This window comes from Macrotis lagotis, chromosome 7 (genome assembly GCF_037893015.1).
Source record: "Macrotis lagotis isolate mMagLag1 chromosome 7, bilby.v1.9.chrom.fasta, whole genome shotgun sequence".
NCBI lineage: Eukaryota > Metazoa > Chordata > Mammalia > Peramelemorphia > Peramelidae > Macrotis > Macrotis lagotis.
The window spans coordinates 56940689-56957044 of record NC_133664.1 but is presented as its reverse complement, the minus strand read 5'-3'; the positions used below and the strand labels follow the sequence as shown (position 1 = coordinate 56957044).

The 16356-nt window shown below is 34.9% G+C and overlaps 1 protein-coding gene across 5 annotated transcripts in view; it reads right to left on the bottom strand.

Moving 5' to 3' along the window:
• The window catches only part of CACNB2 (calcium voltage-gated channel auxiliary subunit beta 2), a 416652-nt gene that overhangs the window by 56515 nt on the left and 343781 nt on the right, over window positions 1-16356 (bottom strand). For all 5 annotated transcript variants that reach the window (XM_074192945.1, XM_074192944.1, XM_074192947.1 and 2 more), the window contains one exon: window positions 252-374. In XM_074192945.1, coding sequence (XP_074049046.1) covers window positions 252-374 — 123 coding nt within the window. The remainder of the gene's footprint in view (window positions 1-251; window positions 375-16356) is intronic.

Sequence of the window (16356 nt, the reverse complement as noted above, 5' to 3'; positions counted from 1 at the left end):
AGATCCATTCAAGCAAGGCATATATGATAATTAAAGCACTATTTGAATGATTACAACTATAGGCATGACCTGAGGAGGATTTTGAGGAGGATTTTTTAGAGTCCATAAAATCAAAACAAGCTAGATACAAAAATAGGAGCAATCACCTAACCCAGAAGACACAGTCACTGAAACACCGGTATATCTGGTCTGCTTTTGTATACCAGGAAGAAAATCTAAAAAGAAAATTCAAACCAAGAAATTTCCCTTACTTCCTTAACATGCAGAAAATCTTTTGCTTCGAACGAGATGGCCATGCCTGGTACCGGGACGTCATCCTCATGGGCTGCGCTGTAGCTGACATTGGTCCGCACTGCAAACGCAACAGGTTTTGTCTGTAGGAAAAGGAAGGGGGGGGGGAAGTCAAGGTTGATGTCTCTACTGTGCTGTTAAAAACTGAATGAAAAGATGAATACTTAGGGAAAAAAGTTATGTTAGCTCAGGTTCCAAAATGCCTAACATGTTCAATTCATGCCCTTACAAATACTTTGTTTAGGGGGAAAGATTTCTGGTAATATTAAAACTTCTTTAGTAATAATGATAAATACCCCAATTCTTTCCCCTTCTCAAAGCACTGCTGGTAATAGAGATATTGAAATATTACTAAAATATCATTTTTTTCTAGTCTGATCTAAATGTAAGCCCAACGATAAAAAGGATCATAAGTTTGGTAACTATGATGAGTATTAGGATACTCATCATACTGCCAAAGGACTAAAATCATATCCTTTATGATTCTTTCCTGATAATAAATGGTCAATTAAATGAACAGTTAAAAAATACAACAGTTCTTTAAACAAAAATAAGTGTTAAAGAGAACTCAATTTTCTATAGACAGTTTCTTCTACAACTTCAGAATGTTAGGGATGCAATCACTCTTTGCTGCATTTTTCTGCTGAGCTTTTTCAACCTCATACAATTGCTGGTTTAAAAAAATCAGTGAACCCATCTATCTTTGTTATTCTATTATTCTATTTTTATTTTTTATTATTATTATTATTTTATTTTCATTTTAGTATCTATAAATAGAGACATTTTATAGCCAATAAAGATGACTAAAGCATCCCTGATTATAATTTATGTACCTACATGTTAGGTGATTAAGCCTATGAGGACACCACCCTTACTAGAGGAAAATGCAAATATCTAAAAGGAATAATCTTTCCTTAGAACAGTTAATTGTGATGTTATGGGTGTGCACAGAATTCAGAACTGTTTCTACCTCTGGTTCATTAGGTTTCTCTCCTGAGGTTGCTTGTGGGGAAGGAGGAGAAGGTAGGAATGGAAGAGAGGCTATCCTTTAGGGTGGAGACAGAGGCAATAGTTCTGATATCACTTGGTTTACTCATACTACCAGCTAAGGGAGGAAGGACAGTGTTCTGTGCTACTTCTATAGAATAAACAATGGAATTAGAAAAGCTAAAAGTCTATAGTTTCATTAGCCAGGTCCTTTTGAACTGCTAGAGATGGGGATTAAGTTTGGTACCTCACCTTCTACTAAAATTCTAGTGGTAGGGAAGTCCATCCAGTTTGTAGAAATAGAATATAGATCCAAGGTTTTTCATACTAGGAGAACCTTCCATGAATCTCAAGAATCATTCCTTTTCCTGTTATTGTTATCTTTGGTGCAGTGGATAGAGCACTGGCCTTGGAGTCAGGAGGACCAGAGTTCAAATCCAGCCTCAGACACTTTTGACACTTACTAGCTATGTGACCTTGGTTAAATCATTTAACCTTGATTGTCTTGCATCCAGGGCTATCTCCAGCCATCCTCAGTCATATCTGGTCATTGGATCCAGATGGGTCTGACCAGAGGAGAAAATGAGGTTGGTGACTTATCACGTCTGCCCCTCACCTGAATACAAGACATGTATTTGTCACAGCATCACATCCCCTGATGTTATGGTCTTCTTCGAGAATGAAGGATAAAGATCATTGTTGTCTTTGGGAAGAAGAGATGAAGCTTGATGAGACTGAGAGATTTTTTTCTAAACCAGGGGTTCTTAATATGTAGTCCATTATTTTCTTAATATTTTGATAACTTTGTTTCAATAGTGTTATGCATTTAAACCATTATTATGGAAAAGGATTCATAGACTTCATTAGATTGTCAAAGGATCTAAGATGCAAAAGAAGGTTAAAGGCCCCTGTTTGACATCTGCTTTTCTTTTGAGAGGGAGTCACAGAGAATTTTCAATGTTTTAAACTATGAAAATGTTTTTAAACATTTAAAAAATATAAAAATGCGATGCTGAAGTAACAAGAATTGAATAACAGAAATATAGTTTTAATTCAATAATGGTATGATAATAAATCTAATTTTTAAAAGTGGGATGAGTAAATTGACCTAATGATTCCAAAGTTCTCTTGAAATTCCAGTTTTACTTGAAAGCCTCAATTCTTCTATTAAATTACATAAAATCCCAAAAACTAGAATCTTAGATGAGAAGTGCAACTTCCTCCACTTAACTCAATTTGGGATTCAATATCCCAAAATAAATACTTTAAGTTGGATTTAATTTTTTTCCTCAACCCTTTCTCAACTTTCTAACAATATTTACAATATCTATTATAAATATTATTATATTTTATATATTATAATATATATTTCTATATTATAAATATTTACAATATTTATATTGTGAGATACACAATATGGTAGGATATATTTGTTTGGTACAATCCATTAGATCATAAGCCTTTGGGGGGGGCAGGGACCATCTTTTGCCTCTTTGTAGCCTTAGTATTTAGCATAGTGATATATATATATATGTATATATATATATATATATAGTATATGCATATGCATATGCAAACACACGTGTGTGCATTCATTTTGGATACAGAGCTGAGTTTAGAGCCAGGAAGACCTAGATTCAAGACCCCCTCTGACACATATGGATTGTGTGACTCTGGATAAATCATTTGACCCCCCCAATGTTCTAGGTTCAAATCAAATGAAATATTTGGCTCTTAATAAATGTTCATTTTCTTTCTTCCTTTTCCCCAAGTATATCACAAAGGGAATTTCCTCTCTCAGGACACGTTATATAAGTAAAAATTCATGTTTATAGAATTAGACAAAAAGGGCTTAAGTTCAAAAGAATATGTTAAACAAACTATATGGAAGGAATATAATTTTATGGGTTAACTCTCAGGTTGATAGATTTATGTTAGAAATTTCTCTGGTCCTCCACAGTAACATGGGGCTTCAGTCATTAGTACTCCCTCTAAGAATTGCTTCCGCTGTGAAGGTAGTGAGGTAGCAAGGAGTGTGGAAGAATGATATAATTACCTGGAAGAGCGAAGAACAAGGGATCTCCCCAACCAAGCATCAGATGTAATGATGAAACCATTTTTTTTTTTTTTTTTTGCTACATCAGCATCACTACATCAACAACCAACCTCCAACTTTGGCATCAATGAAGGGGAAATTTTAAAATTCCCCAAGTCCTGGAAGCCTTCAGATCCATAAGTTTTATGAAATCCTAGAGGATTACAGATAATCCTTACCCTCAAAATGAGCTACTTTTAGCATACCACATAACCGCAAAGTTATATTTATAGGAAAGATTAATCTGTTTCTATACTGCATTCATTCAACACCTTCTGACTTGTGGCTGAGAGCCAGTGTGGGTTTGAACTCAGGTAACTTGAATCAGCTGCAGTCTTGCCTCTGTCACTTATTACCTGTTCTCTTGGTCTCTGTTTTTTTATCTGTGAAATTATGAGTTTGGACTAACTGGCCTCACAGGTCTCTAATTATATCTATGACCCAAGATCAGCAATTGCCACTATCACCAGAGATCTTTTAGTCTGAAATATGGAAGCTTTATTAGATTTGCTCAGTTTAAAGACCTCAGCACTAAATTACCCTGGTGGCTGATTGCATTTCCTTAGAAGCATCTTCCAGCCATTTGGCTTTAAAAAACTTGTGTATTGCAAAAAGTCAAATCACCAGGTTGTGCTCCTTCTTTATACACTAAATTATATTCAAGGATGTGACAATCAGAAATCAATTTATTTTGTAACTCTTTTGTGGTGGTGAGGAGGGAGTAAAGAAAAATAGAAATGGTTGAGGGTGCAGAAAGAAAACAAAGATTAAAAATGGGGTCAGAATAGGCACCTGAAAATATTAAAACTATTTTTTCCTTACAAATTTTTCCCTTTTCTTTTTTCTTCCCTTCCCTAGGCACAACCATTTCTAATTATATATATTTATTCTTTTACTTTTTCAAGGAGTAACCCCTGTGGCAGACTTCTGTGGCTAAAATACTGCTTTGCTTAAAGAAAGATACTTATGTGCTATTCATTAAGTGCTAGGTACTACGAGACACCAAGAGGGCAAAGAAAGAAGGTATAATGAAGAAGGTTGAGTTCCCTTGGGACAATGGTGGGCAGCTCTGTAGGATGGTTTTCAGAGTAAAAGACATATGCATGAGATTGAGCCAACGACAGGCACAGTCCATAAGAGAATGCTCCTTGTCTAGGAAATATATTCAAAGACAGAGCCTGCTGTGTTCTGTATTCATTTTCTCACAACTCCTTAGGAAATATCTATTCTGTGTTGCAAATAGAGCAAATACAGATGTGATCTTTTACATCCATGGTGTACCAATCGGAATAGAAGGAGATTAAATCTTAATACTTAGCCAGCTAGGGGTAGTTTTAAGCCGACAATAACTAGCTACCAAATCTCCTACTAAAACAATGATCAACTTTAATTAATCAACATTAATCCATTAATCAATAAACTTTGATATGTACCAGGCACTGGAGATACAAAGGAAAAAAATGAGTTTTCTGCCCTCAAGGAGGTCAACGGTGGTCCAAGGCTGACTATTTTATGTTGATTCTTATTTTTACTATGGGATATATTTTATTGTTAAGAATTTTTCTTTAAAGGAAAAAGTTACTTCTCATTTAAAGTAGTCAATGACATCCCTGTTTGAGAGATGAGCCCAAATCAGATGGTTAATCATTATCTAAATTTTACTTTTCATCTAATTATCTTTTTATTTTTAATATAGTCATCTGTTCTATTAGCACATTTTAATGAATTAAATAAATGAAACCCAGCCAATAACTAATTGCATTATTAAGACATTTAGCCTTTGCTATCCTTTCTAGCTGCACCTTCTCTCATGCCTTCCTGACCATTAACTGCTCAGAAGGAGCAGTCACTTCCAGACTCTCCTTTCACTGATATTTCCCCACAACCTCTCCACCTTTTCAAAATTTTCTATCATCAAATTCAGGTCTTCTATTTGGGAGCCAGCTACCCAGCTATCCTCTCCATCCTCTCAAAGGATTCAATATCTAGTTCACTGTCTTTCTCTCTGTCCTCACATTTTAGATTTCAACACAGAGATCCACTGTTTTCAACAATTCTCCCATGTCCATTTCCTAAAAGTCTCAATTCTCATGCCCCATTCCTTATTCTACTTTGACAAATTAAAGGAAGAATACACCCTTGATCTCAGGATCACCTACAAGTGAGCTACTTCATGAAAAGAATTTTGAAATTTCTTTATCTCATGATAACTCTATATCATTCCCTCTTTTCCTCTGGATACCTCACTCAAAGGGAAACAGCCAAGTAGGACCACATAGGGAATGCTTGGCTTGAAGTCAGGAAGACTTGAATTCTAATCCAACTTCAAACAGTTACAAGTTGCATAACCCTGAGTATGGATCTGTGTGTTGAAGTGGAGATAGAAGTAAAGAAATAAAAACTGGGGAATGATTTCAGTGGCTTTTGAGATTAAAAGGAATGAACTCTTTCACATCAAGGTTTAAGCCAAAAATCCCCAATTCAGAGGGTGTGAGGAAGAAGTAGGGTGAAAATATGAGAAAAGAAGAGACGACTTAGATAGAGAATCATTTGGGGGTGGGGGGGAGAATGATCTGTCTTAAGGGCTATGCTGAGATTTAAATAACCTAACTTTGTAGTCGATCCTATCAACATAGTTGTGAGATTTCCTCCAGCATCCATTCAATAAAACACATTGAAGTAGCTCATCAGTGTAAGAGAAAGCAAGAGTAGTGAGGTAATCCAGGCTGGATCTTTGGCAAGGCACGAGTAGTGTTAGGACAATGGGAGGAGGAATTTGAGAGCAGGGGACAGTGTATATTTGAACTATTTAACTCTAAACTTCACACTGAGAAGGCACAAAAGTGAAACAAATGCACATATGGGAAAATACTGAGGGGAAAGACCAAAGGTCAGAGACTTTACCATATAGCTAATGGGGCCAATTAACCCCCCAAAAGGTTAAGGACTCCTGTCATAATGAAACGCAATAACTTCCTCTGAAGTGTTAGGTATAGCACAATTCAGTCCCTTGAATTCACAATCTTGGAGACATTCCTTTCTCTTCAATACTCACATCCAATCTATTGCCAAGTCTTTTCCATTTTGTTTCCAAACTGTACCACATCTCAAGGGATATCCATCTCATTTTTCTTCGCTTCCTGGCAACCACTCAAGTTAGGTTTTGATCACCTAATATAGTAGCTTCTTAATTGATCCACAGCCTGCCTCTAACCATTCTGTGAATTTGATCTGTGACTCCCCCTTTAGGGTCCCATCAAACTAGTCTACTTGCTATTACTCACACAACTCTATCTCGTCTCCTTGTCCTTGAACAGATAATCGTCAATAGTTGGAATTGCTCTGTGTACCAGAGGCTTGAGGTTTGAGAAATGAAATTTGATTTCTAAAGGGTTGCGAGGAAGACTGTACGATAGCCTTCCAATCACAAGGGAAGATGGGAGGGTGCCCAGAGGTAATGAAATGGAGATGATCATAGTGATAATGAAGTATAAAAGGATGGAATTTGAAAGAAGGAAAAAACTGCTAAATAATGATGGCCTTGGATTAATTCTGTCCAATTAAATCCCCATATCATTTATTAAGATCTCCTATGGGAAGAGTGCTAAGAAGAAAGCAAAAGCAAAACCAACTCATGCTCTTGAAGGGCTTATGTTTTAGTGGCATATCCCAAAAGATAGACACATGACAAATTGAGGTGGGAAGAGAGCACTACCACCAACTCAAGGATTCTAGTAATTTTTCTTATAAGGAAATGGCACATGAAAAGAGGCTCAAAGGAAGTCAGGTTACTGGAGAAGAGATAAGAATAAATGGATTCTAGACAAGAACCAGGGGCAGGGAATGTGAGAAATCATTTGGTCTGGTGCTGCCATGGTAACTGCAGACAAAGAATTTTTTAGGGGTGAATTAATGAAATGTTTGACCAAATATAGCAACCCATGGAAGTTTGCATTTTTTTTCCCTTAGATGCAGTGGAGCATCACAAAATTCATGAGCAGGGCTCTGCCTCATCTTGAGGGCCATCAGGGAGTGACTGCATGATTATTTTTTCCCCAGGAATGAGGAATAAGGAAGGAAGGAAGGAAGGAAGAGTTGGTGTTGAAGAGCTAATTGTCCAATGTGGGATTTTCAGGAGGGAAATCAGTTAAAAGGAAGTATTTGTGGAAAAAGTGTTGGCTTTCAAGACAATTCCAAAGGCTGCATTATGAAAAATTCTGTCTGCTTTCAAAGAGAACTGATGAATTTTGGTGCAAACTTTGTTTACTTTCTATATTTTTCTTTTGTGTGTGTGTGTGTGTGTGTGTGTTTTCTTTTCCTATATAGCTAATATAGAAATGTTTTTTTGTATGACTTCACATGTATAATGGATATCATATTTTTTTTTAACATCCTCAAGTTGTGAAATAGTGGAAAAAGAAAAATTTGGAACTCAAAACTTTTGAAAGAGAATGTTCACTTTTTTAAACATATAATTGGGAAATACTTAAGGAAATAAATTATATACATACACATTTGCATGTGTATACAAAATTTATTCGCATGGAATCTCAGAGTAGAAAGACACCTTAGAGTTTGCATTGTTCAACTGAACAGGAAAATGTCCATTCTACAACAGTGAAGTCAAATTCCAGTATAGATGGATTCTAGTGTGTCAATTTGCCATGTGGTCCAATTTGCCATGTCTAGAAGCAATTTAATCCACTTTGGGACAGCTTTCACTATTACAATTCACTTCCCTGCTTTTCAAAACAGATTATATGTCTATAATGAACATTGTGCTGGACTGTTATTGTGTTATCTGGTGACAGTTACTCGTGTGTGCGTTTAAATGTTTACTTCATCCTTTCACATCAACCTGTCAGCTGTCACTGTGACTTCCAACATCCCCTTAATCTTTTCTCATTTGTTATATCTAACCTGTTGTGGACTCAGATACCAGATAATTAAGCTTTTAAAGAATTTTATGATAAAAATGAGACAATAGGATCCCGAGACAATTCTCAAGAAATAAAATACATGGTTTCAGAGCAAGGCTTTTTGTGACATATATTTGGTCACAATGTGTGACCTCCTCCCCAGTCTTCTGGGTTTAGGAGGGCTGCCAAATCTGACTTCTAAAGAAGCAGAACACCTTTATCAAATTCAAATCAATTTGGAGAATTTGAGTCAAATAAGATTTTGAAATCTTAATGCCTCAATAGAAAGAATATTCCATTTATGATTTTTCTCACATTATAAAGCTTTGGAGTTAATTTGAGCTCAATCTTTAATAAGATGATTTAGTATCAGTTACACATTTTAGTATATGACTCAAAGAATCAATATTCAGTGAATTTTTCAGTAGAATGACTTTACAATTGTGTTGAAGACTATGTCTATGGCAATAACTGGCAGTGGATGTTCTGCAAAGTATACACAGAAAATGATCAGTGCTGGGAATGCATTTGTCACAAGATAAACATCATATCAAAATTGATTTTCACACTCACTGTCTTTTCTGTTCTAAAAATGTTTCTTTCCTTTGTTTATAATACTTATCTATCACATCTATTTTCACAAGAGTGGGAAAAGCTTCAGGAAAAGATATTTTTCTCCTATTTAATGAATGCCCTCTCAAATTCTGCTTTCTGTCTATCCAGTTATCATAAAATATTCCTTGGAGGAAACTTGCCAGTCTTTAATATTGGATTATAGCAGTTTCATTTTTGGCACTGTTATAGTAATATGGATCAGGAAATTAAGAAATTAAATAAAATTTGCAACTAAAAGCAGCAAAAACCTCTTTTTTTATTATGTATTTAGCTTGTTTTTATATAGGTATCATATTCTCTTCCCCTCTATAGCCCACTGAGAGCAGGGACTGGCTTTTGCCTTTCTTTGGGCTTAGAATCTAATGGTTTAATAAATAACTGTTGACATACTGTCCATTATGCTATCCATTCCTTGACTTGTTTATCCCTTGACTCTGAATCAATAAACCCCAATATTTGACACATTTCCTTTCTCTTCAATTGATCTAAATCGATAAGTGCTCAACATCTCATGGATACTAAATTTAACAGTGTCTAAATTAGTTTCTTATTAAATAAAATCAGCAAATGGTTATTTACCTACAACACGTAAGATATTGCTAAGCACCATGGGAAATACATGGTTGTTATTAGTAGGGGGTCATTCTTTTTTTTTAATTTTAGAAAGGTTTTATTTATTTTGAGTTTTATAATTTTTCCCCCCAATCTTGCTTCCCTCTCCCAACCCCCACCCCCAAAAGACAGTTTTTAGTCTTTACACTCTTCTTAGAGATTGATATCTGACCATTTCTTTTCAAATCCAAGATTGTACTTAACTTATTCTAATCTTTTTCATAGGTATCATGGCTATCCTTCACCCTTAATTAAAAAAAAAAACTTTTGGGTGACTTTATTTCTTCTTTTTTTTTTTAGTCCCCAGTGCTTACTTGAAGGAAGAATATCACAAGCCCAAACTTGTAAAAGTTCCTAAATTAAGGAATGTACAAATGTTAAAAAATGTATTTTTAATTTCATAGAGGATTTTATGTAATAATGTGAACTAATCATATTCTATATAACCTGGTCCACATTGTGTTGGTCATTGGGCATCCTTTCTGGAAGAGTCCATTAAAACTGAAAAAAATCATTAATGAAATTAATAACATGCATTTGCAATTAGAATAATCCTTTGAAAATTTCTGAATAATGACTCCTAGCTGCCCCTTCAAATAATTCTCTTTAAAAATAACAATACTGAAAAAGGAATTTCTAAACAAAAACCACCAGGCAGAAAACAGTGTTATAAAGGCTGATATTCAATTGCTCCATTTCCTACAGTGTTTTTTTGTTGAGTCTTGACCTAATCCTTTTGTACTTATACAAATTATGATACCTAATACTTATATAGTATCGACTAAGTACCAGATACTCTGCTAAGTGATTTACAAATATTATCTCATTCAATACTCACAATAACCCTAGGAGGTAGAATTATTATTATTATTATTATTATTATTATTATTATTATTATTCCCATTTTACGATGAGAAAACTGAGGCTAATGACAGTAGAGTGACTTGCTTAGGGTCAGACAATTAGGAAGTGTCTTGAGGCTGCATTTGAACTCGTCTTCCTGATTCGAGATTCAGAGGTCTATCTACTGAGCCACCAAACAGTCTTCTCCCTCCTAAACCAAGATCAACACCAATCAATGACCACCATCTAACTCCAGGAGCAAGGTATAGGCTTGATGAGGGGACACCTAGCTAGATTCTAGACCCAACACCTAGGGTCTGTACTACAAGAGAATGAAGAGTTTAAAGGACTCTGGATGTCACCACCAGCGATTCTTTGTCATGATCTTATAGTAGTTCATCAATAATCATGGAAATGGCAGTGAGCACAGAGGCAAGGGTTACATTCTAAATAACAATAACTCATTTTTGACATTTACAAAATGCTTTACAGCTATGACCTCATAGTCTCATGTGATTGAAGGTGGTTTGAAGAACAGAAACACCCTATTACTTTGAATTCAACCAGCAATGGCTTGAGAAGCTAAACGTAGGACAAGACTGCAACTATTTAACAGTTTACCAAATTTAGTCTTCTTGTTTTAGTTCTTGTTAGAAAAATACCTAGAATTTGAATTTGGCAAATAGTAGGCACTTTAAATGTCTGTTGTTGAAAAGTATTGATTTTTCTACAGGAAGACTATGAAAGATAGACAAAACATCCTTTTCTTCTAAGTACAAAATTAGAGGCAATGTGAAAGCCTTTATATAATTATTTTCATAGAATCCTAGATTTCAAGCAAGAAAGGACTTTGGAGGTCATAGAATCTAAAAGTGTCAAATATATTAAGAAAATAAATAAGTTATAAATAATAATACAGAATATATAAAATAATATCAAACATGGATATTGTTAAGATGGAGTCAACTCAGTCATTATATGATCATAGGGATCCCCAGGTACATTTTAGCAGCCCCCATTTCCATCTGAATTTAACATTACTTATATGGTCTGCTTCTGCTTCTTGTACAGATAAAGAAACTGAGACACAGGGATGTGAACTGATTTGTCCAAGGTCATGGAGGGTATTAGTGACTTAGGCAAAATCTGAACTCATGTCCTTTGATTTAAGTTCTACATTCTTTTTTCTGGGACCAAATTGGATAACTCCATGGAGAGAGGAGCAAGACAAATTAGAAAACAAACATTAATCAGAAGGAGTATGTAATCTTATAGGGGTGGTAGGGATGTCAGTGCTTGTTGAAGTTGTACACAGATGCTCAAGGAGTCTTAAAGCTGAAGCATTGGTTGAAGTGGGGAAACCCTCAGAGGGTTTTCCCAGGCAACTGCCCTGTTGCTTCATTAAAAACCTTCATTTTGATAGTCTGAGTGCTATATTATTACCATTGTAACATTCCATTCCTTGTTTTACTGCTTATTCATGCTGTAAAAACTGTGATGTTGGAGAATTAGTTTTAGAATATGTGGAATTCTCATTAGAAATTCTGAAAAACTCGGGTTTTTTTGGATAATCCAGATGAACTAGAGGGAAAGTGCCAATTTCTGGGCAGTTAAATAATTTACTAGCTGACCTTAACTGACCAAGGCTAAAGAGCATAACTGACTTTAGTAAAAAAGATCAACACAGAGCACTATTGTTTAAGGAAGAATCTGCACTCCTTTCCATTGTGGTCCTATAATGTGGCCCCTATATTTCCATCTGGATAGAGCTCAAGGTAGATATAGCAAGTACTCATACAGCTGTCCATTTTATTAGTAGCATAAGTCATCTGCCTTAATTTTCCAAAGGGGTAGTGGAAGAGATGAATAGAAAGAAGCTTCTAGGGGCAAAAATAGAATCTGTCTATACCTGAAGCCTATATTTTCTCACCTACCCCTGGAATCTGACTCCATTTATCACTCAACTTCTCTCTCAGTCATCAAAGATTTGCCAATTGGAATATGTCCAATTCCAAATAAATAAAACTTCCTGATTTCCAATTTGGTTCGATTTAGATCAAATCCAATAAGATTCCCTTCCTCTATTTCATATTTCTCTGTCTTTAGCAATAGGTAATACTGACTACTTCTCTTCTACTGGGTCTTAAACTTCATGGTCTCAGGACCCCTTTGCATTCTTAAAAATTATTGAGGACTCCAAAGAGCTTTTATTAATGTGGGCTACATCTATCAATATTTACCATATTAGAAATCAAAACTGAAAACTTCATTTATTTATTAATTCATTTAAAATATTAAGAATAAATCTAACATAATAATAACATAAAATATTAAGAATAAATCTAACATAATAAAAAAACTCAATATTTTCCCAAATAAAAGAAAATTAATGATAAAATGGAATTGTGTTAAATATTTTTGTAAAACTCTTTAATGACTGATTTAAAAGAAAATAGTTCAAGTCTCATGCTTCTGCATTCAATATGTGATGATATTTTCTTTTGGTTAAAGCACATGAAGAAAATCTGGTCTCACAGATATGAGATTAGAAAAAGGAGGAGTATTTTTAATAGGCAAAAAACATTTTAACATTATTAGGAAAATATTTCTGATCATACAGATGTCATAAAACAGGATATTGGGGAATCCTATCCGCAGAACTGACAACAGCAATACTAGATATTCTCTACTCCCTTAGCTTCAGACATAGAAAATTTGGTTCTCTTTCTACATCTCTGACTACTTGTACTATTTTTCTATACTGGCTTATCATCTTCAGGGGGACTAAAAACACAATCTAGTTAGTAAAGACAATTTCATTCAGAAATCTGTTCCTTAAAGTAAGACTAATTTTCTACTCTTTTTAAATTTTTTTCTAATAAGATGTTTAATAAAAATAAGCTCAATAGGTTTATTTTCTTTATGATTTTCCATTGGAAAATTTCAAATGGCCATACATAAAACCAGTGGAAGAGGAAATGTACATTCTAAATATCTGAAGAGAATTAAAAATATAAATGAGTAGAAAAAAATAGAAGTTTAAGAAATAGGTCCTTGAATATGGAATATCAATACATAAACACAAATGAAGATGGATATGGTGAATCTTGAAAGGATTCAGAAGAAAAATTAAGAAGAGTGAAGTGGAAATTAAACTGCTAAGAACTAGACTACAAGAGAAAAATTTTAAGTGAATGGCTAACTTAATTTGGAGGAAAAAATTCTCAGAATAATTAAATTGAAAATACAGAACATCTAAGAACATTTGTCTGAGTAAGGGAGAAGAGAGAATGAGACAAAACAGGAAAATCATAACAATGCAGGAAAACAACTCTTCACCATTAATAAAAAAGGTATTATAATTAATGCAAAGATACATATTTAAAAGGAATATTTTCCACCATACAATCCCAGGTATCTCTGGGGAGAGCTGAAGTTTTGATGTTCTTTAGATATACCAAAATGATTGCTCTAAGACTTTTAACCCTTGTTGTTGAAAAGCCACCAGGTACCATGACTCTAATGAAGGCATGGAATAACAGACCAAAGATACCCTTGGAAGATAACTTTTCCAGTGGCTTTCTTTCTTTTATTTTTAGATGGATTGAATTAAGAAAAGTGATTATACAGCAAATGTGGACATGTTAAATTTATACACCAGAATGGATCCTTTAACAGATACTGTTCCTGTAATCTCAGGCAAATCATTTAACTTCCCTGGGTCTTGCTTTCCTCACCTATCAAATAAGGAGGTTGGACTAAATGTCCATTGAAGTTCTTTCCTGCTCTTTATTTTATAAGGTAAACATCCTCAAACATTCCAGTTCTGTTTTATCTGGACATTTCCATCTTCCCCATTCCTGTTTTGTCTATCCAGAGCTAGAAAATACTTTTAAGATAAAGAAGGCTAAAATTAGTAACCAAAGTAGGTCACTATAAAATAGGAAATGAAATGTTAAAGGTAATCAAAAAGTCTTTGGTGATGATGTTGTTGAAAACCCTACAAGACAGAGGAGAAACGAAGTTTAGTCAGTTAGATAGAAAAGAAGGCTAAACAAGATGACGGGTAAGGTGAAAGGACAATAGATCTCACGTCACCAATTTCCACTTCCAACTGTTTGCACTAATTTAAGCTCTGCCAAAATATTTGGGTCTAGTTATGAAGACACTGTGCTAAACCTTCTAGGTTTAAGTCAAACAATACTCTCAGTACAAAGGAATCAAGAGAAAAAAACATAAACAATATTGCATAATTTTTTTTTTATCATGAAAACCGTAAGGATTAAATGACTAAATGTGCAGATGTTAGTTTGTGGAAGAAAATAGAGATTACTGAATTGAAAAAAACAATATGTGTCTCCAAATGTTTGTCAGCAAGCACTTTATAAGTGTTTTCTAAAAGTTGTTTAGAATTCTGCTTGACAAATTCTCTGCAGTGTATAATTTTCTAAATAAGTACTGAATAGACATTTCAAAATAGTACAAATGCAAAGCAACAGTTTAAAAAGCAAAACGACCACTACTCCACTTGCATTCTTTCATTCATTTCCTTCTTTGCAACTGAATGTGTGCCTCTAATGCAACAATGTCCTGAATGTAGAAAATTCTTCCATGCTCCACAGTTCTGGACACACAGAACCTCTGGATTGAAAGGGGCATCAGAGCTCATCTAGTCCAGCTTTGATAGTTGAAGCTTGGCTGTTCTTTACAATATCCCCCAAAGGGGTCATTCATATCATGGCATCATCTCCCTGATGTTATGACATCACCTTTGAGAATAAACGACTAGGACCTAGACCTGGAACAGGACCTGGACCAGGACCAGGATCTGGACCTAGACCTGAACCAGGACCATCACCCCCCCCCCCCCCCGTCCAGTCTCACCTAGAAGAATTCTGGAAATAGGCAATAGGCAATTTACTACCAGCAAAATGTTAACAGACTAACTTAGATCATCTTGTGTCTTGTGTGAGGAAAAGTATTTCTAGACCACAGAGCATAATAAAATGATGAATATGCAATAATCCTAGAAAGGTAGCTAGAGTCATGTGGTAAAAAATGTTATGCAGAGGTTATATATTGCCTGGAGGCTGTGGGAAACCAACAAATCATTTTTTTAAAAAAATTTAAGTTGATATGTATTAGGGTTTTTTTTTTGACGAGGCAATGGTGTTTAGTGACTTGCCCAAGGTCACACAGCTAGCCCCTTCCAAGAAACCATCTCTTTAATTTTAAAAAATGTTTTTCTTTAATCCATTCTTCAAACTACTCTTCCTTGTCACTGAGCAAAAACAAACAAAAAAGCAGAAAATTGAAGCCCTAGACCTCTCACTGAATTTTAAGGTTCTCATCATCACTTTAGCAAGAGGTGAGTGGCATGTTTTGGGTTTATTACTATATTGATCAGAGTTACTTTTGAATAGAAATAACATGATCAGATATGTGCCTTAGGAATATAACTTTAGCATCTATGTGGAAGATGGTTTAGTGAGTGGAGACTTAAGGCAGATATCACTAAGAGACTTCTACCACAGCAGGTGCCAGAGATGACAAGGGTCTGAATTAGAGAGGTGGTCAAATGTGGAGGGTGGGAGAAAAAGCTGTGGAGGTAGAATCAATGAGGTTAAACACTGATGAGATATGGGGAAAGGGAATGAATAAGGAATTATGGGTGACTGAGGCTTTGAACCTGACTGAATGGGAAATTGATGGTGCCATCAATAAAAGTAAGTATTCCTTTGTATCTTGGACTCAGTTTAACAGACTGTGTCTCTTTAAGAAAATAATTATTTCCTGAGAATGTCAGTGGGAATGCATCAATTATCTTTTCAAGAAGACTAATTGTACTTCAACTATCTATGATCCAGACTGAAATCGTGTTTCTCCAGGCAATCGTGCAGTAAAACTAGAGGGCTGAAGAATGGAAAATATACTACATTTGAATCATTAGACCTACGTTCAAATAGGCAAGTTCTTTTGCCTTTTGGGGCTTCT